The sequence below is a fragment of the Canis lupus genome, chromosome 6 (assembly GCF_048164855.1).
Source record: "Canis lupus baileyi chromosome 6, mCanLup2.hap1, whole genome shotgun sequence".
In the NCBI taxonomy this organism is placed as follows: Eukaryota; Metazoa; Chordata; class Mammalia; order Carnivora; family Canidae; genus Canis; species Canis lupus.
Genome location: NC_132843.1, coordinates 38,407,969 through 38,432,240, shown reverse-complemented (window position 1 = coordinate 38,432,240; position 24,272 = coordinate 38,407,969). Strand labels below are relative to the sequence as shown.

The following is a 24,272-nucleotide window of genomic DNA, read 5'->3' as shown; positions in this document are numbered from 1 at the left end:
CTCTTTAGGAAACTTTGCTTACTTATTTTTTCATTTTATGAGACACTTAGATGAAAGTTGCTAAAGACTAGGACACTGCTCTAAGCCAAGAGCTCAGGCAGCAGAAACCTTCACTGGCCACCTTTTCTGACACTAGTGTGTTCAGGGTTTGACCTGAGTCCAGAAAGGAGGTAGTACTAACTGGCACTGGGCTGGGCAAAGGAACTGAGTTTTAAAACTCACTTCCTGCGGAGCACATGGAAGTCTGGTGCTGATGGGAAGGGAGGAAATGGGTGTATATGTCACCGTGTCTGTTTCTGCGCTAAAACAGGTGTTGCCATGTTGGACCTTGGCTTCTTGGCAATCAGCTCCAAACTTAGTCAGCTCTGCTTCTCCTTTCCACTCTTTCGTTCAAACACAGGCTGAGGCTGAGGTGGCCTCCTTGAACCGTAGGATCCAGCTGGTTGAAGAGGAGCTGGACCGCGCCCAGGAGCGCCTGGCCACTGCCCTGCAAAAGCTGGAGGAAGCGGAGAAAGCTGCTGATGAGAGTGAGAGGTGTGTAGATGAGCACCTGTTGGAGTGTGGGTTTTAGGAGCTCATGACACTCTGGATTTCTTTACAGTCCTGCTCCCCCTCCCCCAAGTTTTTATTTAAATTCTACTTAGTTAACATAGTAGAATAGTAACCTATCTCTGTTTCTGTTTTGCATATTCTTTTTACTTGAAGACAGAGTAAGGGTTACCTGGGTGGAGTGGCCTGGTGTGACCTTTTATAATTGGTGTTACCCTATAGACTGATCTAATGATAAGTCAATAAGGTAACCTTCAATAAGGTTACCAGGATGGCCTCCACTGAGTGCATCAGACTTAATTTGTGAGGTTAGTCCCTCTGAAGCAGTAGTTCTTAGAGTAAGCTCCCAGGTTTTCCTCCAAGTTTGAATTTCCATTCAAATTCTCAGCCCTTACCCCACCCAGATCTAGGAGTCCGGAACTCTGAAGGTGGAGCCCAGCAATCAGTGTGTAAAAAGCTTGTCAGCATCCACTACACCTAAGAATCATAGGTCTGTAGGGGCAGGGAATCATTGGAAAGTTAAAAATACTGGAATGCCTGGAATTCCACCCCAATTCAGTGAGAGTGCATTGCAAGAGGCCCGGGTGTTCTTTTTTTTTTTTTTTTTTTTTTTTAAGATTTTATTTCTTTATTCATGAGAGAGAGAGAGAGAGAGAGAGACAGGCAGAGGGAGAGGCAGCTCCATGCAGGGAGCCTGACATGGGACTCAATCCTGGGTCTCTAGGATAAGGCCCTGGGCTGAAGGCAGCTCTAAAAGAGGCCCGGGTGTTCTTAAAGTTCCTCTGATAATGTGTGTCCAGGGTTGAGAATCAAAGTCCTTGAACCAAGTCAAAACTTTCTTTGGTGAAAATAGCAATTGGCTTTTGGCTTCTTGCCGTGAGTTAAACTAGAACAAAGGTGTGTGACGACATGCATGGGGTCAGAGGAAGACTTTCAGAATTGAAAATGCACTATCAGAATATGCGACACTGTGCCACTGTGAAAACGAGAAATGTGGCAGTATGCACTATGTTAGAGAGTAGTGTCCAAATTCTAGAAAGTGAAGAAAATGTGTTGCAGAATAAGGTAGTGTATGATTCTCTTGGAGTGTGGGGAAGTGGGGCTAAAGTTTATTGGCATTTTATCTATATAAAATGCTTCTAAAAGGGTTATGAAGAGTTTTTCCCTGTTGAGCAGGGCTAGAAGTGGGGAGGCTTATTTTGTGCCCTTAAACTTTATAGTTAAATATTAAGTGCATATTTTTTCTTAATAAAAAAAAGCTTATTGTTTTGAAAAAATATTAAAACAAATGAAGTAAGGTGGGGGTTGCTGTGGGAGTTCTTTTTGGGTGGTAGGCAGAAAGGGATGGGTGCCCTTCCGAGGCCCTTGGAGTGGAGCTGGTGACAGACTCCCCAGGGTGACAGTGTTACATTTGTTCTTCTTGTCTTTGGCAGAGGTATGAAGGTTATTGAGAATCGAGCCTTAAAAGATGAAGAAAAGATGGAACTCCAGGAAATCCAACTCAAAGAGGCCAAGCACATTGCAGAAGAGGCAGACCGGAAGTATGAAGAGGTATAGTGCCTTGTGTTTGTCTTCTTTGTTGTCATTGGGTATCTTTTTTTTTTTTTTTTTTTTTTTTTAGATTTTATTTATTTATTCGTGAGAGATAGAGAGAGAAACAGAGACACAGGCAGAGGGAGAAGCAGGCTCCATGTAGGGAGTCTGGCATGGGACTCGATCCTGGGACTCCAGGATCACGCCCTGGACCAAAGGCAGACACTCAACGGCTGAGCCACCCAGGGATCCCTGTCATTGGGTTTCTGAAAAGAATCATGGTAGAGGGAAATGGGGGGAATAACTTTCTCTTTGCTTCACTGAGCTGTATGGGGTCTTCTGTAGGTGGCTAGGAAGTTGGTGATCATTGAGGGGGACTTGGAACGTACAGAGGAACGAGCTGAGCTGGCAGAGTCGTGAGTATCTTGCTCCCAAAATCTTTCCATACCATTCTGTCCCTTCCCCTTTGGCTTGCGCATTCATGTGATTAAACTAGCATTCCTTCAGCCTTGTTAAACAGGGCCTAGAGAGGGGGCTTTTCTAACTCTCTCCACTAGTGACAGCTGACAAACGACACTTCCTCTATTTCTTGTAGGGAGGGTTTGCAAACTAGGGGCAGGTAAAGACTACTTAATCCTTGGTGAGTGGTAAACTGGAAGACCCTACAGGGTGCTCCCACCCGGAGTCTGTTTCTCCTTGAGGCGTGGCGCCTATGTTGACTGCAGATCTCTTTTACTACATTGCTAGTCTGGGGACCTTGAGGGCCAGGGCAGACAGGGAGTGCTCCTCTGTTGGCACCTTCTGGGCCTTGTATAACAAAGGCAGTGCTGATGCGTATGTATTTGTGCTTCCTTTGTATTCCCCTCTCCCAGACATGACATATCATGACCATGGTGGTATTTTCTTCCCATGTTTTGGAAAAAAAAAATTTTTTTTTTTCGTTTTGCTGCTTGTTTCCTTGCTGTGTCCTTTTTGACCTTTCTCCCTCCCTACCACCTGGCTTGTGCGACCCCTGTGACTGTCACTAACAGCCGTTGCCGAGAGATGGATGAGCAGATCAGGCTGATGGACCAGAACCTGAAGTGTCTGAGTGCTGCTGAGGAAAAGGTACTAACCGTCAGACCCACAGAGAGGTTACGTGTGTGGTGTGGTTTCGTTCTGTTCCGTTTCTGTTTTTATTTTGCAGCTGCCTCCCCTCCACTGGTTGATTGTTGAGTGCTTTCTCATCTCTTCATGGAATGCTCCATTCTATCCCACTTACTTGGCATCTTTCATCTCTTTCCTAGTTGCTTCACCACCTCTTCACAGGCTCTCTCCTTCCCGTGGGTGATTTGGGGGGCTCTTTGGGTTGGGTGTCTATTCCCACCTCTGCCCCAGCTAGCAGTGGTGACTTGTTCCTGCTAGTGATTTTTCTCAAGTATTTTATTAGTATCCAAACATTCTGAGTCCTAGCCCAGCAGAGCCCAGCTTCTGATAGTGGTAGAGGGAGGAGGGTTGACACTTGCTCAGGTGACCTGGGAACTTCTCTTTTCCCCAGTATGCCTTTCAGCTCTCTCTACATATAGGTTCAATTCACGTCTGTGTGTCTTTCTCTCCCTTTTTTTTATTCTCTCCTCCTTCCCCTTTCCTCTCCTGCGGTATTTAAAACATTCACAGTAAGTGTTCTGAGCTGGAGGAGGAGCTGAAGAATGTCACCAACAACCTCAAGTCTCTTGAGGCTCAGGCGGAGAAGGTAGGGGCTGGTTGTGAGAGTGACAGGCTTTGGGGCCTGGGCTCAGCTCTGCCCTTGGTGAGAGACTGGAGAAACCCATTCCTTATGTAATCTAGTGAGACATATCTTTGTCATCCAGATTCTGGGTTTAATGCTAATTCCTTTGCACTTTGATTTCTTTAGTCCAAAGTCACTTCATGGTCTCAGGTGCTTGGGGTCATGGTGTCAGGCTGATACCACTGTGCTAAATACCAATAATTATGGGTCCTAAAAGGTTTTCTAGCAGACCGATGGGGGCATCAAATAGTAGATATGAGACTTAAGGAATTAAGACAGATGACTTGTCTTTACCATGATATGGGACAATTTCAGCCATGTGGCCTTGGGGTGTTGCTACACCTACTCATTAAACAGGAGGAAGGAAAAATACCTCCTCGAGTTGATCTAAGATAAAAACTTCGACCATTTTAAAAATAAAGATCTGGAGGATTCTAATTTGAGGATATCAAGGCTCGTAAGGACACCGATTTGTGGATTTAAAGGATCTGTTGTCCAGTAATGGGCCTTGCTCTTTTTCTCAGGGGCCATTCAGCACATTAAATCCAAGAGGCTATTTACTGTAAGAGTGAATATAGTGGCAGGGGGTAGGGTAGGGTGGTAGGATTGTCTGTATGAGTAATTTCTACTCTGAAACTTTGATTCCACTTGTCTTATAGTACTCTCAAAAGGAAGACAAATATGAGGAAGAGATAAAGATTCTCACGGATAAACTCAAGGAGGTGAGCTGAGGGGTTATAAGGAAGGGACAAGGTGGGTTGTAGGGAAAGGATCAAAACATTCTGAGGTGTATGAGGCGGTCATTTAGACATAGACAAGCTGAGTTTGGTTCTGAAAGGTCTACAGGTAGAAAATAGTGGAAGAGATAGAGAATCCTTCTCTTATTGTCTTGTTCATGTCTGATTCTTTCTGCTGTCATATTTCCCCCAGGCAGAGACCCGTGCTGAGTTTGCTGAGAGATCGGTAGCCAAGCTGGAGAAGACAATTGATGATTTGGAAGGTATGGAGCCTGGGAGAGGAATTAGAGGGATACAGAGGAAGACCTTGCCCATTGATGTTAACCTTTTTCCCTGTCCACCAGAGGGAGGTGGTCGTGACCTGGCACATGTCCTGTGCTCTGTCCTCTGCCAGAGCTAGGTGAAATACATCCAAACCTAGAATTGGGTTTTTATATATACAACCTTTTCCTTTAGTAAGATTTCATCTAGTATTCTGGAATTTGCATCCTTCCCTTGGAGGAGACTAGTAATGGAGGCATTTACCTCCCAATTTAGTAGTCTTAAATCCTGGTCTCTGGGTTGAAATGGTAGCCATGCTTTCAGGAGGCATAAGAGCGCATGTTACCCTGTGGCTACATTTGGCAATCCTGTTTATCACTTCAGCTGTGGGGGACCTGTCTAAGAGATAAAGAATCTCGGAGCTGACCAATCCCAGGGGCTTTCTAAATACTTTTCTCCCCACATTTTGGCAACTGTGTCTGCTCTAACGAGCGAAAATTTGGAGATCTCTGAGATGTGCTCCGTTGGGAGAGTTTGGGGAGGTAGCCTGTAGAGCAGAGGGTCCAAGAATACTGGTCTTGCTTGGTAGATAAAGAAGTGTTAGAATATTAATGTGTGCTTTTTCCTTTTTCTATTTTTATTGTGCCATCCCTGCTAGGAATGAGGTTAACTGGGTGGGAGTGGGATCCTCCTGAGTGCCTTTGGTAATAGGAATTTCTAGTCGTGACTGTGTCCAGGTTCTCAACCCAGGACAGATGTTCTAACCTGTGGTATTAGACCTGCAGTCACACTTTTCCGAATTTCTAATGATTCCCTCTCTCCATATGCTTCTGACCTTTTTCACTGTCCCCACGCTCCTCTCTGTACTCCTGTTCCTATCCAGATGAGCTCTATGCCCAGAAACTGAAGTACAAGGCCATTAGTGAGGAGCTGGACCACGCCCTCAATGACATGACCTCTATGTAACTATCTGACAGAGTGGGGCTGGAACCTTGGCTTGTGGGTGGGTGGGGTTATAGGCTATGTATAGTGTGCTTTGGTTTTATCCTCTGGAAACTAGAATCTTCATGCTATCTTAAAATATTGGTGCTTATTACTCGTTGGCAAAAGCTGGGGTGGCATTTCATATTGAATGGGTAGCACCCTGATCTCCATGTGGTTTTTGAATACTTTGTGCTAATAGATCCTTCATTATAACACCACGGTTTTTCTGTTTGCTTCTCAAATTTAGTCTTCTTAGAGGGGTTGCTACTGAAAGCAGAATCGCATCATCCTGTAACTAAGGATGTAGGGCCCAAAGAGCCAGTGACTTGGGCCCTAACGTTGCATAACAATTCATGACTCCTCCTTTAATTTGTGTTCTGATAGTAAAGTTCCGGGGGAAACCCATGATTGGAAATACCAAATTCACCAAAGAATTAAGCTGAGTCCCAGAGCAAGCCAGGAGGTAAAAAGCACCAAAAAGAGTTGTTGGGGACTTTATCCGTTTGCTGTGGACACTTGATGCTAATTCTCCTCTTTGTATCTTTCCCACTAACCCTGGGAAGTCACATGACTCAGGCTATGAGTCTTGTCTGGCTGTCTTTTCCCATTCCTACTGCCTTCTCTTCCCTTTTCTCCCAAATTGCTGTGTAGATGGATGCTAGCTAGTCCTTCTTACCTAGAGTCTCCTTACTTTTTCATACAGATAACTATCACCGTTTCTGCTCTGTTCTGGATCTGCCCCCCTTTCCTCGGGGAGCCCAACGCCCCACTCTCGCTCTGGATTCCATGTGGGTCGGCCTGGCTGGTCCCCAAGGCAATAGGATGTAGTGGGGGGCACAAAGCAACTTATGTATTCTTCCACTCCACCACCCCTCCTCCCCCAAATTAAAATGTTGAGCTGTTGGAAGCCTCTTGCCCCCCCCCTGCATTTGTGTCATTTACAAAGCGGCTGCTGTCCCTGAGAAGGAGCCTTGGGGGTGTGATGTGGAGAACAGCCCTCCCTCCTCTGACTTATATAATCAAAGCCACTTTTGTGTGTGTCTATTTTTTCTTGACATTTAAGCTCAACTGATGTAAGTCTATCAGAGTGGTGGGCTAGCAGAGGTTCTTTTGGGTAGGAGCTTGAGTCTACATGTGGGCCATGGGAAGCTGAGCACTTCACTTAGCCCACCTGGAGGGCTCTGTGGCTCCTATTCTCAATCTCTCCTCCTTTGATAGCATCCAAGAGCCTCCCGATAACGTATTCTCTGCCCTTTTTCTAGTTGTTCAAATGGTGGTACATCCTCAGAGCATCTGATGAACTCAGATGTCTTACTACCAAACTTGACTGATTAGATCATCCCAAGTCACAGAAAAGCACACAGAATTTTCAACAGATTTTTGGTTTCTTGTCCAAACCCTTCTCACATACTTGAGGCTCATTGCCACTTGTTTGTTGGTATGTGCCTGTGGAATCTAAAACAGATGATAAACGATTATTACTGGAAAAACTAGAACAACCCATCATGTATGTTTCAGATAACGTGCACAAGGTAGTAATAGTTTATTACATACATAAAAATGGTAAGTTTCTGCTAGTAAAATTGTTCCTAGTTTATATTGTGGGATTATATAAAAACATTTTGCAAACTCTTACTCCAATTTACACAGCAGGATGATTCTAGTCTAGTGTGGTGGTCACCAAGGGGCTCACTTAGTACTTCAGTTTCACAGCAGATTATATATTTAAACTTGCTTTTTTTTCCTTAAAGATTTTGTTTATTTATTTGAGACACGCAGAGAGAGAGGCAGGCTCCATGCAGGGAGCCCCATGTGGGACTCAATTCTGCGACTCCACGATCACGCCCTGGGCCAAAGGCAGGCGCTCAACTGCTGAGCCACCCAGGTGTCCCGAAACTTGCTTTTCTTTTAAACAGAGCCAAGTGGAGAGGTTTTCCCTATGGGTCCCTATGAGACCCAGTGAGACTTGAATTCAGGTTTCTTTTTGTTCATACCATTTCCTGCTGCTACATAGCCTTTGAGATTAAGGTATTGATTATTCAGCTGACATTTAACTGGTATCTTTTAGGTACAAAGTTACTGAGGTGGGGACAGAAATAATCCAAGATGGATGCACCATCCTTATTTTTAGGTTGCCCAGAATCTAGTAGGAGAGAGAGCATATATATAAAGCTAAAGATGATCTGTGATCAGTGCCACAAATAATAAACTTGTGGAATTCAGAAGGAAAGAGATTGATTACAGGGGGATTGATCAGGAAAGACTCACAGAAGGAGGCACATAATAGTTACTTAATAAACATGTTAAAACTCTTCATTTTTATTGGGTTCTAAAAGATTGATTTTCTGACAAACAGATTTTGGTTGAGGGATAGTTATTGAGCATTTTGGTCAAAGAGAAGCAAAAGTAGAAGCATAGATAGAGGTGGGAAGGATATAATAGTTGTGAAAGTAGATTTGGACAGAGAAGGGGCCGCTGTGTACTGAAATCAGGTGTGGAGTTTTCTTGTGTAGAGATTGAGGATACCAATGGAGATTTTGAACAGGGATATATGTTCTGGTGTGAGTAGCAAAAAGAAGAGTTGATTTGGCAGCTGAGTTAATGTGTTGCAAGGCATGCGGATGATCAAAGTGATCCATTAAGGTGATGATTCCCGAATTTCGGTCATTCGTATGTCACTTGGTGGCTTTTGCCATATTCATGTGCTCCCTACATTATTGTTTTCTTCACATATACTCTTGTTTTCAGATTTTCTTCTTTTTTTTTTTTTTTTTTAAGATTTTATTTATTTATTCATTAGAGACACAGAGAGACAGAGACACAGGCAGAGGGAGAAGCAGGCTCCATGCAGGGAGCTCGACGTGGGACTCGATCCTGGGTCTCCAGGATCACACCCTGGGCTGAAGGCGGCGCTAAACCGCTGAGCCACCTGGGCTGCCCTCAGATTTTCTTACTGTAATCTAATTTAGAATCAAATGTTTGAGGTACGCTAGTGATTTTTTCTAATGTACTTAATGTACATTAACAATATAGCAAGTAAGTTTTTTTTTTTAAGTTTAGAATCATATACAGTCAGAAATCTTGCATAGCACTAGCAGTGAGTATGCCATGCTTCGAGAAAAACTGGGTTAGCTATTGCAGTTTTCCCAGAGATTGTATCGCAGAGAGATGGCATTGAAGATGCTCACTGTGAAGGGCACTCAGTGTGAGGAGGAAGAGTCAGGGCTGACTGGTTTGAATCCTAGGAAACAGCAGTAAGACAGGTGTTGGGAGGTCAAGTGGTCCTTTTTTGAAGAGGCAAGAGAGGTGTAAGGGAATAAGAGTTTGAAATACTGGCAGGTATCCAGGTGAAAACAAAATTCTGGGGGGTTGAGGGGAGAGGCTGATTGATTTAAGAGAGGTTTGGAACTCCACACAGGTGGCAAGCCGTTTAGACCATGAAAGTACATTTAGAACCCTAAAGACAGTTGCAGATGTAAAAGGAATGAAGCAAAAAGGAAAATCTGTGCAGAGGAGGAATCCAAATGGGACTGGTTGGTGGGATGGAAAGAGAGAGAGTAACTTTGCTGATATAAAAACTTGATGACTGGATGATTTCCAGAGGTTCTCAACAAGTTGAGAGGAAGATAGCTCAAGATGGGACATTGTCATTGACACTTTATTAATTCGAGGGTGTGTTTTGAACATTAAAATCAAGGAGAGAAGCCACATTTCAAGGAGCAGAAAAGTAAACTAGTGTGAGGAAAATACAGGCAAGACATATGGCTTAGACCAGTGCCATCCAGCAAAACTTTAGACAGTGATGCCCAGTACAGTAGCCACTAGCCACATGTAGAGCCTGTCAAGCACTCAAAACATGGCTTATAGGACTGAGGAGCTAAGATTCTGTTCCTTGTTTTTAGTGCATCTGCATTTAAGTAGCTATGTGTGGCTTAGTGACTCTGTGTTGAATAGTACAATTCTAGATGTTTTAGTATTTGGGCAGAAAGAGTTGACTGGCACAGAGAAAGGCTTAGAAAAGAAAGAAGTATGTGAGAATGGAGAGAAGTTAGAGGAAAAGTGAGGCACTGTGCTTCTAGTAGCTCTTTCTTTCCCCACGGGTGTGACTGGTGTAAGCAAGGATGGAGACCAACAAGCCAGCATACCTGAGTGAAATTTGAAATATGGTGTCATGCTAATAAAATCATTCCTCCACCCTGTGTTACTTGAGCCTGGATTAGCAATCAGAATGGGGTCAAGAAGCATCATTGGTAATCTCAGAGCAAAGCATTTGATCTCTTTTCCCACTTGATTTCTTTCTTAATTTTTTAAAAAGATTTTACTTATTTATTCATAAGAGACACACAGAGAGAGGCAGAGACATAGACAGAGGGAGAAGCAGGCTGCCTGTGGGGAGCCTGATGGTGGGACTCAATACCAGGACCCCAGGATCACAACCTGAGCTGAAGGAAGACACTCAACTACTGAACCACCCAGGTGTCCCTCCCACTTTATTTCTGGGAATGAACCCCAGGCTGATGTGTTAGAGTCTTTCCTACCTGTCCTTATGACGGTGTTGCGATGAGGCACAACACATGACTAGATCCCAAATTACCTAGTGTTACCTAGTGGGTGGAACTGCCCTGTTGTGCTGGGCAGCCTTATTTTAGCCCCACCCAATCTCTACCTTTCTCTTGGTTCTTAGCTAAATACCCGCCCCCCAGCTTTAATTTTAGGGGAAAGTTAAAAAAAAAAAAAAAAAAAAAAGGCAAAACCCATTCCTTCTCATCTCTAGAATTGTTTTTGTTTTGTTTTTAAAGGTTTTATTTATGAGAGACATAGGCAGAGGGAGAAGCAGGGTCCCATGGAGAGCCCAGTGTCGGACTCTATCCAGGGATACTGGGATCATACCCTGAGCTGAAGGCAGACGCTCAACCACTGTGCCACCCTGGTGTCCCAAATTGTGAGGCTTTAAAGCATGTGTAATTTGCTTTACTCTTAGCCTCCCCACTGCCTTTTCCTATTATAGAATGGAATTGACCTGATTCAGACCAGTGGAGCCTAAGTACGTCCAGCATCCATGGAATTGTTCCCTACCTAATTGAACATGTCTAAAAGAAACATCAGACCAAATAGATTCTTTGGCTTGCCTTTTTTTGTTTGCTTTATTTTGCTGTTATCAGGGAACTAAGAACTTTTACTAATGAGCTGGTATCTGATCCTGAATTTGTAGTCACTAGAGACAGCAGTGTTAAAAACCTTCCGTACTGGGACGCCTGGGTGGCTCAGTGGTTGGGCATCTGCCTTTGGATCAGGGTGTAATCTTGCGGTCCCAGGATTGAGTCCCACACTGGGCTTCCTGCATGGAGCCTGCTTCTCCCTCTTCCTCCGTCTCTGCCTCTCTCTATGTTTCTCATGAATAAATAAATAAAATCTTTAAAAAAATACAGAAAATCTTCTGTACTAAGTTTAAAGTGAGAGAATAACCACATTTGCCTTTTGACTTCCTGTAGTTCTTAGGGAACTGTGCGTTCTAGGATTTAATCAGGCAAGAAAATGATTCCACTTCTGTCTCTTTTTTACTTCCCTAAATGGAACAAAACCCTCACTGACCAAGCTGTTTTGAGGGATTAGATTCTGATAGGACCTTTCTCTCTCCAGAGTGGGAGTCACGCTCAGTAACCTGGATATGGATGCTACAGAAGAGTCAGGCAGTACTTGGAATCTGTTTATAACACCACAGAAAGCTTGAGAAAGTTCACAAATTTGAACCTCTACATTTGTCAAGGATGCCCAGTGAATAAGACAGGTCCAATCCCTGGCCTCGTGGAGTTATAGACTCTTGTAGTGTTTCTTAGTGGGGGACTTTGGTCATTTAAGCCAGGATAATTCTGGGATGTACAGAACAGTCCTACTTATTGCTGTCCCCTGCCCGATAAATATGTGTAGGGTCCTCTGGTTATTGTGACAATTAAAACCTGTCCCCACACGTTTCCAATTTTCCTTCCAAGGGGAGAGAACGGGCACGCGTAATGAGAGCCACTGGTACAATTCTGAAAGTTCGCTCTAATTCTGCCCTTTAGTACACTATGATTTTTGGCTATTCCCCTCCAGGATAATTTTGTATACATATGTTTTATGTTTTGATAGTGTACATAAAGTGGCAAATAACCTTAGGACCATACTGGCCACCATCTTCCAGGGAGAGCTGGAGAAAGACCTCTGCCCAGAGGGCAAAGTACTTGGCAGTGCCTCGACTGTGGGCACAGCAGCTCCACAGATGCAATAGGTCTTTAAGACAGAAGAGTATATCTTTGTATTGAGGTCCTAAGACCATTTGAAACGGACTGTAAAACATGGGAAGAAATCTGTTTGTGAGCTTGAGAGTCAGAGACCAGGAAGGTCTGTCCCTAGATCCCTCTTATCCCTGCGCTGCTCAGATGGGTTTGGTTTCTTTGTACTCTGTCTTGAAGGGTGCATTCCAAGCGGAAAATTCAGATAAAGTCAGTGATTTGAGCACTTAACTACTCTTACCAGGAATGCTTTTGGTTATGGGAAACCACTTAACCGTAGCTTTACTAAATATGGGGACTTAGGGCACTTGGGTGGCTCAGTGATTGAGCGTCTGCCTTTGGCTCAGGTCATGATCCCGCAGTTCTGGGATCGTGTCCCACATTGGGCTCCCTGCAGAGAGCCTGCTTTTCCCCCTGCCTGTGTCTCTCGTGAATAAATAAATAAATAATCCTTAAAAATAAATAAATAAATAAATATGGGACTTATTTTTCTCCCATAATAATATGTCCCAGTTGGAGCAGCTGTGGCCTCGTCTTGCTGAGTTTCTGTGATTCTCTTATGGTTGAAATCTGTTAACTCTCACCCTCACATCCATATTCAAGGTGAGAAAGCAAGTTAGTTTTCCCAGAATACTTCCAGCAGAGTACCCCCTGTGTCTCATTGGCCAGAACTGGATCCCATGATCACCCCTAACTGCAAGAGAGGCTCGAAAAACAGAACAGGATAATCTTGATTCACCTTCCCTGAGCTGGATGTGTTGCTGGCCCTAATAGGGTTGAGTTCTTTTTTGGAAAGGGGAGGTGAGGTTTTGATGGACAGGCCACTAAGGTAGGTTTACCACTGAGCACCTATAACAAGGAGCAGTAGAAAGTAGGACTGAGTGGGTGTCAGGATATTGACCTCAATTTAACATTCCTAATGCTGTACTGAATGCTTTTACAGAAAGTGTTCCCACTGTTGGCTCCAGTTCTTGTCAAACCCTGATTATAAGCCAGCTGTGTTCCTTCCTTTGCCCTGTTGTGCTTGTCTGTTTCTCAACCCAGGGAATAAATACCTTTGCAGAGGAGATACTGTTTTCTTTCTCAGAATGTTGTCCTTCCAACTTGTCAGTCGGGATTTTTTATTTTGTTCCTCTGTTAGTCTTTCCACCACCTGGTAACTCTTACTGTCCTCTGAATCTTCCTTGCATCCTCTTGGACTTACAGATGCATGTTACGTATACCAGCTCGTCAGAAGTCTCAGAATTTAACCTCTGCTACTCTATTAACCTCCCATTTTCCTTTTTCTCTTCTGTTTCCCCTCCTCCTCTTGTGTTCTTTCCTCTCTGTTGCTGCTGCAGAGCATGTCTATAGTCAACTTGAGCGAAACCGCCTGCTCTCTAGCAAGCTGCGGCTGACACTACATGTTCTGTGTGACTGACAGGCAGGACTCACTGGTGCCCATTAGGCCAAGCTTACTGCTCACACCACTGACCTGGACCCCAGCAAAAAGCTGAATGTTTTTTCTATTTTTATTTTTTTTAATTTTTTAATTTTTTAATTTATGGTAGTCATACAGAGAGAGAGAGAGAGGCAGAGACACAGGCAGAGGGAGAAGCAGGCTCCATGCACCGGGAGCCTGACGTGGGATTCGATCCCGGGTCTCCAGGATCGCGCCCTGGACCAAAGGCAGGCGCCAAACGGCTACGCCACCCAGGGATCCCCGATTGTTTTTTTAAAAAGTCATTTTGCCCTAGCAAATTGTTTTGTTTTTTTAAAGATTTTATTCATGAGAGACACAGAGAGGGGCAGAGACCTAGGCAGAAGCAAGATCCTCAGAGGGAGCCTGATACGGGAATCAATCCCAGGACCCGAGATCATGCCCTGAGCCGAAGGCAGACACTCAACCACTGAGCCACCCAGGCGTCCCTTTTGTTTTAAGATTTTATTTATTTGAGAGAGCAAGAGCAGGGGGAGGCAGAAAGAGAGGGAGAAGCAGAGTCTGTGCTGAGCAGGGAGCCCAATGTGGGGCTCCATCCCAGGACCTTGGGATCATGACCTGAGCCAAAGGCAGATGCTTCACTGACTAAGCCCCCAGGCACTCCACAAATTGTTTTTTAGTCGGGGCAGTGAGAATATTGTTGACTTCCTAACTGAACTGTAGAGTAAGAACAGTTGACACTGCATTTTTATCCCTTTTCAAGAGATAATGGACGATGAAAGGAGGGGCCTGAGAGATCATAGTGAGGAACCTGGGAGAGGTTTCTGGTTTTTACCTTTACTTCCTGCTCTGTCACCTGTGCATCAACTGTAGGCTGTGTTCCCCCTGCATGGATGTTTTCTCACAATAAAAGGACCAACTGGACAAAGTGTTGTGACTGCTTCATCTACAGGCCCAGAGATGGGCCTTTCTGACTAGGTGGAAAAAAGGGAAGGGAAAGAAAAGGGGTGTAGGTATTAATAGCTATGTATGTATTGAGTATTTCCCCCACTCCACTAGAATAGTCTGAGTGGTGGTTTGCTTGCTGAGCAGATTAGATTTTCCTTGGTGTTCATGCAACTGGTTTTCTTTCTAACATGTTCCTTCTTGCTTCTTTTTCCTGGTTTTATGTTGAATTGTAAGTAACTATCAGGCTAGTTTTGGACAATAAATAGCTCTATAAAAATCTCAGTTGAGATTTTGCTTATATTTTTGGTAGTATTCTTGGCTTTGTTTCCTCTAATGATTCTGTGATAGGCCACGGGGGGTTATTCATTTATCCCCAGTTCCTTTCCCTTCCTTTTTAGAGGAAGCCTATAGTGTACAATGTTCCTTTTATATTCTTCTCAACTGAGATTCTTTTTACTGGTGGAAACATGCCCATCCTTGTTCTTGGGGGGTCACACCCCAGTGAGCCAGGGCAGGTAGGCACTGTCCTATGGGCAAAACCTAGAAGAAAGGATGGCTGATGCTTGAGGCTTGTTGCCTCCTTCAGTGATGGAAAACCGAAAGCCTTGTTGGGTGTGAATGAATGAGGAAAGGACTGATAAGCCCCAGCCTCCTCCTCCCGAAGTATAGCAACACCTGCAACTCCAGCCAGAGGCTCTGCAGAAGCCACTGGTGCAGTAGCTCAGGCTTGCTGAGAAGACAGCTGCTCTATGAGTCCGCAGCTTTCCTGCAGCAGGAGTGATTGATTCTCGGAGTGGGTAGATATTGACATTTACTTCTATTTTTGTGATGTCTCTCCTTTACCTCCATTAGATAAGCTGAAATGCACCAAAGAGGAGCACCTGTGTACACAAAGGATGCTGGACCAGACTCTTCTTGACCTGAATGAGATGTAGAGCACCTCAGTCCCACCGTGCCGCCGCTCCTCCCTCTGACCCTGACTCTGCCTGAGGCCCAGCCTGCCCGAAGCTGGCCTTGAAACTGAGGGCTGATCTTTAACTGGAAGGCTGCTTTCTCCTTTTGCTGCCTCTCCCACCCCTACCCCTGTGTCTTTTTCACCAAACTGTCTCTGCCTCTCCCTAGAGATTCCAGTTGGGCTTGAGGCTGAGCACCTTTGGGAACAATGTTTAAGGGAATGTGAGCACAATGCAAAGTGTCTTTAAAAGCATGTTGTGATGTACACATTTTGTAATTACCTTTTTTGTTGTAGTTGATGTAGCGACATTTGTAAAACATTCCAAATAATTCCACAGTTCTGAAGCAGCAGTCTAACCCCTTCCTCCCATTTGGAATTAACTTTTCAGCCTAATGAATACTGCCCTCTCCACAGAGGAAGGAGTGGACAGGGCCCTGCCTTACTGAGAGCCAGGGCCCAGAAAGAGACCCACTCTGGGAGCCTCGTTGCTCTGTCCAAAATACCAGCCAAATTAGAAAGGTGATTCCAGAAGTTGGCCAAAAAAGTGTGGCTAAGGTTTTCAGCTTTAAGGTATCTTTGAGCAACATGTTTTTTTTCCATCAGATGTGACCAAACAAAAATTAAGATGGTGAGACCTCGATCTGAGACCAAATCCTTATCCTATCTTTGCCCTAACTGCTTACAGAATGGATCATGTTCCCCTTATGTCGAGGTGACCACTTATTTGCTCTCCTGCCTCCTTGAAAGAAAAAAGAGAATTATGTTCGCCACTGATTTAGCCACATGAATCAAACTCATCTCATCACCCTTTTCTGGGTCCAAAGCTGCTGCCTCTAAACGTGCCATCTCATTGTGCTTTGTATCAGTTAGTGCTGGAGAAATCTTGAATAGCTTATGTACAAAACTGTTTTTAAATTTTATATTATTTTGAAACTTTGCTTCTTTAGGGTTGGGGCACATTGACCACCCCGTCTGGCTGAGAACTCTCTACAGTCTATGGGCTGACAGTGTGCTGATCTTTTAAAAGTTTCTTTCCCTCCCCAACTCCCCTTTTAGGTGAGGTTTCCGTGAGGTCTGTTAGGTGTGCATCCTGCAGCTTATTGGCTTAAAATGCACTCTTCCTTTGGTGGCCTCTCTTTGGGGGCCGATTGGGAGAAAGAAACCAATAGTGCAAACTGTTTTGATACTGAAAATTGACAAGTGTCTTTTTGAAATAAAGAACCAGTCCCTCTGATCCTCAGACCTACTAGACTCTTATTTACTAATCCATATATGTTTTCTCCACAGGAACTATGAAATTTGAGTGAAAAATCAGATCTTTGTGGGTGGTAGCAACAGGATTTAAAGAGAGCATATGCTTTGAAAGCTGTCCGAAATTGGGTTCCAAAGTCAGCTCGGAGATTCTTAACTTGTATGTCCTGATATAAACAATTTCGATCTTCCATCTGTAAAATAAAGACAATATGTATGAGCAGGGTAAATGTAAATATTCGAGCTGGTAGCTATGTGCCAGGCTTCTTATGAGTTACTTGATTCAGTGCTGGCACGTTCAGGGTAGGCTGTGCTTTTCCCTTCAGCACGGTGTTCATTCTTGTGCAGTGTGGCCTTGTGAGGCTCAGGGCTCTGAACTGGCCTGGATAGCCTGCGACACCGATCACATGGCCCAGGATCGCCTCTGAACGGATAGTCCGCCAGCTGTTCCGAGAAAACCACTTAATTGAACCTGAGGGCCTCTCGGGTCTGTGGAGGCGGGCAGTGCGTGATGGAGACACTGGCAACTCTTGCACTCTGGCCTGGGAGCCCGGCACCACGCAGGTCCTTGGCACAGTGCAGCTGTTGATACCAGGCCTAGGGTGCTGGGGGCCGAGGGGCTGTGGGTCGGGGGCCTGGAGAGCGGGGTGGGAGAAGCCTGGGGGTGCTCGCCGTTTGCAGGCGCGGACCAGTGTGGATGGGGAAACTGAGAATGTTTGTTTGTGGCTAGTAGCCGAACACAAGGTAGGCAGCAGAAGTTAAACTGGGAGGAGTCCGCACCACTCAGACGTTTTGCTGCTTTACCATTAAAGAAAAGTCGCCCAAGACGTCGGGACCTCGGAGCAACGGGCTCCCTTCGCGCCTCCAGCGGCCGTCGCAGCCTTGCCAAGCGCTCCCTGGAGGAACTCCCACAATTCCCAGCCAGGCGGAGGGACCGCCCCCTGTGACGTCGTGCCCGCGGACTGGCCGGCGTTGGGGTCGGGCCTCAGCCGCAGGCGAGCGGGAACTGCAGACCCAGTGGTCGCCATGACTGGCTCGGGGACCTCGCGGCACCGACGTGTCCAGCCGTTTGTCGGCTGGCCAGCACCTGGCATCCTGCTGCTGCTTCAGAGCCTGCTTGGGACCCTGGCCAGCAAACTCAACGTGCCGCAGGTGTTGCTCCCCTTCGGCCGGGAGCCAGGCCGCGTGCCCTTCCTGCTGGAGGCGCAGCGGGGCTGCTACACCTGGTGAGGGGTGGGGGGCCCCGAGGCTTTGCGCCCCGGCGGTCCCGCCAGGGTGGACGGGCTGCCTTCGACGAGGACCGCAGCCCACAGGGGCCTTTGTTGTGGGGTGCTGCTGGAGCGGGAGGTGGGCCACGCATGGCCTGAGGGCACATCGCTGCGGGCCGGGGGTCTCGGGGCAGGGCTGGCGTCCCCACCGACCCACCGAACTTGGCCTGGTGGGTTGAGCTTCCGCTTCTCGGAGCGAGGCGAGGCCCCAACACGGTGAAGCGGGGAGACTCGCCTCTCGCTTCGGGTGGAGAGGAGGCCTGCCTGGGGGCGGTATAGGGGGGCTGCCTCAGCTCCGGGGGAAGTGGGCGCCGCCGCCCCGCACCCCCGGATTGCTCTTTCCCCTTTCCTGAGGGGCAGTAAGGCTGGTGTGGAGCGTGAGGACTTCACCCCCGCCCTGCGGAAGGGTGAGGGCATCGGTTTCCAGGATGACCCCGGTCGGGCTGATGCACAGAACCTCAGCCTCCAAAGCCAAAACACTTTTTTTTTTTTTTTTTTAACTTTTAAAGATTTTATTTATTTGAGAGAGGGAGTGAGGGAGGGGGCAGGGAGCCAGATGTGGGGCTCAGTCCCTGACCCAAGCCACCGAGGCGTCCCAAAACATTAACTTTAAAATTGTGTTTTGAGTTGGACTCACACCTTGTAATTTAGGCAGTTTTTCTGTCTTAACAGCCCAGTTTTAAGATTGGACAAAACTCATTTCTCGGGGTATGTCATAGAAATCTATGTCTCGTTATTGAAAACATCAGTCTTGTTTTTACAAACTGAGGGAAGAATGGAACAATCTTATTTTAAATATTGAGAGAGGAATATAATACTTGTGTAACATTGCTGAAGTGGTCATTGGGAAAAGGTTGTGATCAGTCTCTGAAATCTTGGTCTCAGCATGGATTCTACTAAATTTAAGGAATATCATTTAAATATACCTGGTAACATGTAACACGGAAACACTAAGAATCTGTGTTCTGCTAAAAGTTAATTTTAACCCACATTCTTATTTCAGACTCTTTTAAGTTTTTTATTTTGGCAGGCATTCCACCCATCATGACGCAGTAACTGTTGAGCCTTTATATGAAAATGGCACCTTATGTTCCCAAAAAGCTGTGCTCATTGCTGAATCTACCCAACCGATTCGCCTAAGCAGTATTATTCTTGCTCGAGAGATAGGTATGTTGAGAGAAAACATTATGAAATCTTTCATCCAGAGTAGAATAATCTGATACCTTTTATGCATGAATAATACGAACAGTGTTGGCTCAAATGATAAGTAGAAAAGAGCATTCTGCAGAATAACCCTAATTGTGGCATCCTATTCTGTGACTTTATCTGTATCTGTGTCTATATCTCTATATATCTAGTACCTGGCATAGTAGCAGATACAGAGTGAAAACCCTGGTTGTTTGAATCATTGAAGAAAGAAAGGAATTCTTTATTGGAACTAGCTTAGGTGTTAAGGTCTGAAGTGGGTCTTGAGTAAGGCAAAATGTACTATAGAAGCTAGTACTTCTCAGTGTGGTTTGTGAACCTATGTCATCAGCATCATCGATATCACCTGGAGTCTTAGAAATGTAAATCCTTGGGACACCTGGCTCAGTTGATGGAGCACATAACTATTTATCCCTGGGTTGTGAGTTTGAGCCCCACACTGGATTTAGAGATTACTTAAAAATAAAATCTTGGAAGGAAAAGAATGCACTCGGTGACTTTTCCAAGTTGTTGGCTATGTGGGTTGGGGTAGCCTGAGTCAGGGGTCCTGTGCCAAGATGCTTTAAAGCCTTGTTAAAAATGTCTGGGTCCCCATGAGGCCTTACTGTACCCAGATTTACCAGGAGATTTGGGTAGGAATGGAGTTAATGGGCTTCTTTTATAAAACCAGGATTGCTAAAACAAAACAAAACAAACAAAAAACCCAGGATTGCTGATAAAAGAAGTAAAACTATGAAAGCTTCGAGTCCTGCACCTGCTCATACTCATCATCAACCACCTTTTTTTTTTTTTTTTTTTTTATCATCAACCACCTTTACTTAGGGTACACATCAGATGGAATGTCATTCTGTCAGAGCAAGCTCTGTTGGATGGGAACAGGGATCATTGCTGTACACTTATAGATGTGTCGTTTCCTTTGTGGCATGAATAAATGTAACTGTGAGATGCAAGAAGAAAGAAAGGAAATGTAAATTCTCAGGCCCCATCTCAGTTCTGCTGAATTAGAATCTCAGGAGTGGACCCAGGGAATTAAAAAGCTCTCAGTGATTCTCATGCATACTAAAATTTGGGAAGCACAGCACCAGTCTATTTTAGATCAGAGCAGCAAGAGAAATGCTATTTGTATCCCAAACCAGAGCAAGGCTTTTTCTATCCCAGAGTTTCTGGCACTTCATTGCTACATTGATAGGCCAGAAATATCTGTATGATATACCTATACTGTACGTTATTAAATATGTTATTAAACAGAAGTTCACGTTTTTTGGTATGCCGTATTTCACGTGATTGAAGACCCATCTAGTATAAAGCTGGGTTTTTTGTGTGTTTTTTTTTAAAGATTTTACTTATTCATGGGAGACAGAGTCAGAGACATAGGCAGAGGGAGAAGGAGGCTCCACGCAGGGAGCCCAACGTGGGACTCGATCCTGGGTCTCCAGGATCATGCCCTGGGCTGAAGGCGGTGTTAACCCACTGAGCCACCTGGGCTGCCCAAGCTGGGTTTTTTTTTTTTTTTTTTTAAGATTTATTTATTCATGAGAGATAGAGGGGGGCAGAGGGAGAAGCAGGCTCCCTGTAGGGAGCTCGATGCGGGACTCGATCCCAGATCCCAGGATCATGACCTGGGACCTAAGGCAGGCGCCCGACCGCTGAGCCACCCAGGCATCCCTAAAGCTGTTTTGTTTTGTTTTTTTTTAAATGTACATTAAGAAAAACATACCCAAAAAAAAAAAAAAGAAAAAAAAAAAAAAAAAAGAAAAACATAGCCAATTAGACTATGCTTTTCTTCACTTAGAATTTCTACTTTGTACCTACAGAAGAACCGTGACTTAATTAGATGGTTATTTTTTATTATGCTTCACTCTCATGCCTAATAAGAGGGAAAATATAAATAAAATGGTTAAGATATTTTTTTAAGATTTCATTTATTTATTCCAGGTGCCCCTGTTAAGGTATTTCTAAAACTACTACCTTAGTGTTTCTCTCTCAGATGAAACGCTGTTTCACTGGGAATCATCAATGTCTCTGTTTATCCACAATATCTTCCTCTGTGCCATCAAGACTGTTAGAAGTGCAGTATTCTTAAAAGAATCAATTGAGGGCAGACCAGGTGGCTCAGTGGTTTAGTGCTGCCTTCAGCCTGGGGCCTAATCCTGGAGACCCAGGATTGAGTCCCATGTCAGGCTCCCTGTGTGGAGCCTGCTGCTTCTTCTGCCTGTGTCTCTGCCTGTGTGTGTGTGTGTGTGTGTGTGTGTGTGTGTGTGTGTGTCTCATAAATAAATAAATAAAATCTTAAAAGAAAAAAAAGAATCAATTGAGGGATGCCTGGGTTGAGCATCTGCCTTCGGCTCAGGGTGTGTGATCCCAGAGTCCCAGGATCAAGTCCCATATTGGGCTTCCTTCATGGAGCCTGCTTCTCCCTCTGCCTATGTCTCAGCCTCTCTGTGTGTGTCTCTCATGAATACATAAATAAGATATTAAAAAAAAAAATCAGTTGAGGTGCCTGGGTGGCTCAGTTAAGTATCTGCCTTCAGCTCACATCATGATCCCAGGGTCCTGAGATGGAGTCCCATGTTAGGCTCCTTGCTCAGTGGGGAGCCTGCTTTTTCCCTCCCTCTGCCTTTTGTTCCCCTGCATGTCTCTCTGTCAAATAAATAAATACAATCTTAAAAAAATTAAGACCATCAACACCTAAAAGCTGGGGCACCTGACTGCCTCATTGGAAGAGCATGCAACTTTAAGATTTTATTTATTTTTTAAATATTTCATTTATTAATGACAGACAGAGAGAGGCAGGCTCCCCACAGTGAGCCTGATGTGGGACTCAATCCAAGGGTTCCCAGGCTCACACCCTGAGCCCAAGGCAGATGCTCAACCACTGAACAGCCACCCTAGTGTCCCAAGATTTTATTTTTAAGTGATCTCTGTACCCAAAGTGGGGCTCTAACTCCCAACTCTGAATCAAGAGTCACATGCTCCCACTGACTGACCCAGCCAATTGCTCCAGGAGTGTGTAACTCTATCTCAGGTTGTGAGTTCTAGCCCCATATTGGGTGTAGAGATTACTTAAATAAGTAAAACTTTTTAAAAAGCCTGAAAGCTATAATATTGGGCTATTTTTTTAAAGATTTATTTATTCATTCATTCATTCATTCATGAGAGACACAGAGAGAGAGGCAGAGACACAGGCAGAGGGAGAAGCAGGCTCCATGCAGGGAGCCCGACGTGGGACTTGATCCCGGGTCCCCAGGATCATGCCCTGGGCTGCAGGCAGTGCTAAACCGTTGCACCACCAGGGCTTCCCTAATATTGGTCTCTTAAGTTAGCTTTGCAACCATATGAAAGTGGTCTTTTTTTTTTTTTTTTCTAGTTATGGAAAAGTGCCTGGCACATCTGAGTTACTACCCTTCCCACCCCATCTCTTTAACCATTGGATTCCCAGGGGATTAAAGAGTGTGCCACTATTGGCCACCAGATTTTCTTCCTACTACTAATACCCATTCTACGAGTTTTGATGCTGGCCCTTTTAATGTTCTCACAAATGAGATCGGTGACAACTATGTCATGACTGTGGCCAGGCTGACAGCAATTTTAAGAACCATCAGTTATAAGACAAAAATCTCAATTTTAATAGAGATGTTAAAATATCAAAAAGTAACTTAGAATCAGTGAAATATGGTATAAGAACTCTCAAAGATAAGAATCTTTGAGGAATATATCATACAGGGCAGCTACAATAGTCTACCAAGGTCAGAAAAGAATTGTTTCGTCACATAAGCCATTTTTTAATGTAATTGCTCCTCACTACATGAATTCATTCTGATACCAAAAGATTTGTTTACACAGTTGCTAGGAAAAATGCCAAATCTGGCTCTCAGTTTAATTTCAAAGTTAAGTATCTTTTAAATCAGCTTTCCTGGACACCTGGGTGGCTCAGTGGTTGAGTGTCTGCCTTCAGCTCGGGGCGTGATCCCAGGATGTGGGATAAAGTCCCACATTGGGCTTCTTGCGAGAGCCTGCTTTTTCCTTTGCCTGTGTCTCTGCCTCTCTTTCTGTGTGTCTCTCATGAATAAATAAAATCTTTTAAAAAATCAATCAGCTTTCCCAATTTTGCTAGACTCTCAATGATAAATGCCTGTTTCAGTGTCAGTTTCAGTGTCCTACCAGGTACATTCTCATCTGAGTAGAAAAGAGCACTCTGATGCAGGAAGTGGGAGAGGGAGAGGACATTGTGAAAGGGAAGTATATGCTTAAGAGAGATTGTTCATTCATTTGACAATATATTTATTGAAATGCCTACTAACTGTAAGGTGTCTGTGAAGATAGATTTAAGCACTCCATTGGTGTTAAAGTGCTTAGAATTTTGTTTGTGATATTTTTTTATGACACTAGTAAAGCAAATTAGTGCCTATGATAGATGACAGATAGAGGTGATAGACTGAAGGGGGCTTGTTTTATTTGGTAGGTGTGCTGGATTTCTTTCTTTCTTTTTTTTTTTTTTAAGATTTTATTTATTTATTCATGAGAGACAGAGAGAAGTGAGGCATAGGTAGAGGTTAAAGCAGACTCCCTGCAGGGAGCTTGATGTGGGATTTGATCCCAGGATTCCGGGATCATGACCTGAGCCTAAGGCAGATGCTCAACCACTGAGCTACCCAGGCATACTGCTAGGTTATTTTTTCATGAGAAACAGAGAGAGGCAGAGACACAGGCAGAGGGAGAAGCAGGCTCCATGTAGGGAGCCCAACGTGGGACTTCATCCCAGGTCTCCAGGATCACGCCCTGGGCTGAAGGCAGCGCTAAACCGCTGAGCCACCCAGGCTGCCCTGATTTTTGTTTTGTTTTGACTAGGTGTTACTTCATTGGGTAAAACCTTCAAAGAATATAGAAGGTTATATAATGAAAAGCCTCTAATTTCATTTCTCCAAGAGGCAGCCACTTTTTTGTATCCGTGCCCTTTTAGGTAAAGGACAGTGGAGGAGTCTGGAGATGAAGGCATGATTTTAGCTCACATGGAGGATGAAGAAAGTATTTGGATAACTGGATGATTTTGGTGTGGAGAGAGAGATATATAGGGCAATCCGTACTTTTTTTGTGGTGGCCTCAGCGTTTTATTGATGTTC

The 24,272-nt window shown here is 44.7% G+C and overlaps 2 protein-coding genes and 1 long non-coding RNA gene across 29 annotated transcripts in view; 2 read left to right on the top strand and 1 right to left on the bottom strand.

The window, feature by feature from the left end:
- Positions 1–16,661, top strand: part of TPM3 (tropomyosin 3) — a 28,016-nt gene extending 11,355 nt beyond the window's left edge. For 3 of the 13 annotated variants that reach the window (XM_072829628.1, XM_072829635.1, XM_072829640.1), the window contains 7 exons: positions 401–534; positions 1,983–2,100; positions 2,428–2,498; positions 3,114–3,189; positions 4,510–4,572; positions 4,781–4,850; positions 15,325–16,661. In XM_072829628.1, coding sequence (XP_072685729.1) covers positions 401–534; positions 1,983–2,100; positions 2,428–2,498; positions 3,114–3,189; positions 4,510–4,572; positions 4,781–4,850; positions 15,325–15,407 — 615 coding nt within the window. In that variant the 3' untranslated portion in view covers positions 15,408–16,661. Of the gene's footprint in view, positions 1–400; positions 535–1,982; positions 2,101–2,427; positions 2,499–3,113; positions 3,190–3,738; positions 3,815–4,509; positions 4,573–4,780; positions 4,851–5,731; positions 5,815–6,535; positions 6,740–15,324 lie in introns of those variants that run through there. The other 10 variants (XM_072829633.1, XM_072829638.1, XM_072829630.1 and 7 more) reach the window with 7 other exon arrangements.
- On the bottom strand, positions 15,578–17,848 carry LOC140635292 (uncharacterized). Its single transcript, XR_012032649.1, has 2 exons — positions 17,483–17,848; positions 15,578–16,872 (listed from the first exon to the last, which is right to left on the bottom strand). It is a non-coding gene; the product is annotated as an uncharacterized lncRNA (long non-coding RNA).
- NUP210L (nucleoporin 210 like) overlaps positions 17,364–24,272 on the top strand; it is an 82,338-nt gene continuing 75,429 nt past the window's right edge. For 3 of the 15 annotated variants that reach the window (XM_072829607.1, XM_072829610.1, XM_072829605.1), the window contains exons 1-2: positions 17,383–17,904; positions 18,977–19,113. In XM_072829607.1, the coding sequence (XP_072685708.1) occupies positions 17,705–17,904; positions 18,977–19,113 (337 nt within the window). In that variant the 5' untranslated portion in view covers positions 17,383–17,704. Of the gene's footprint in view, positions 17,905–18,976; positions 19,114–24,272 lie in introns of all 15 variants that reach the window. The other 12 variants (XR_012032644.1, XR_012032643.1, XM_072829606.1 and 9 more) reach the window with 10 other exon arrangements.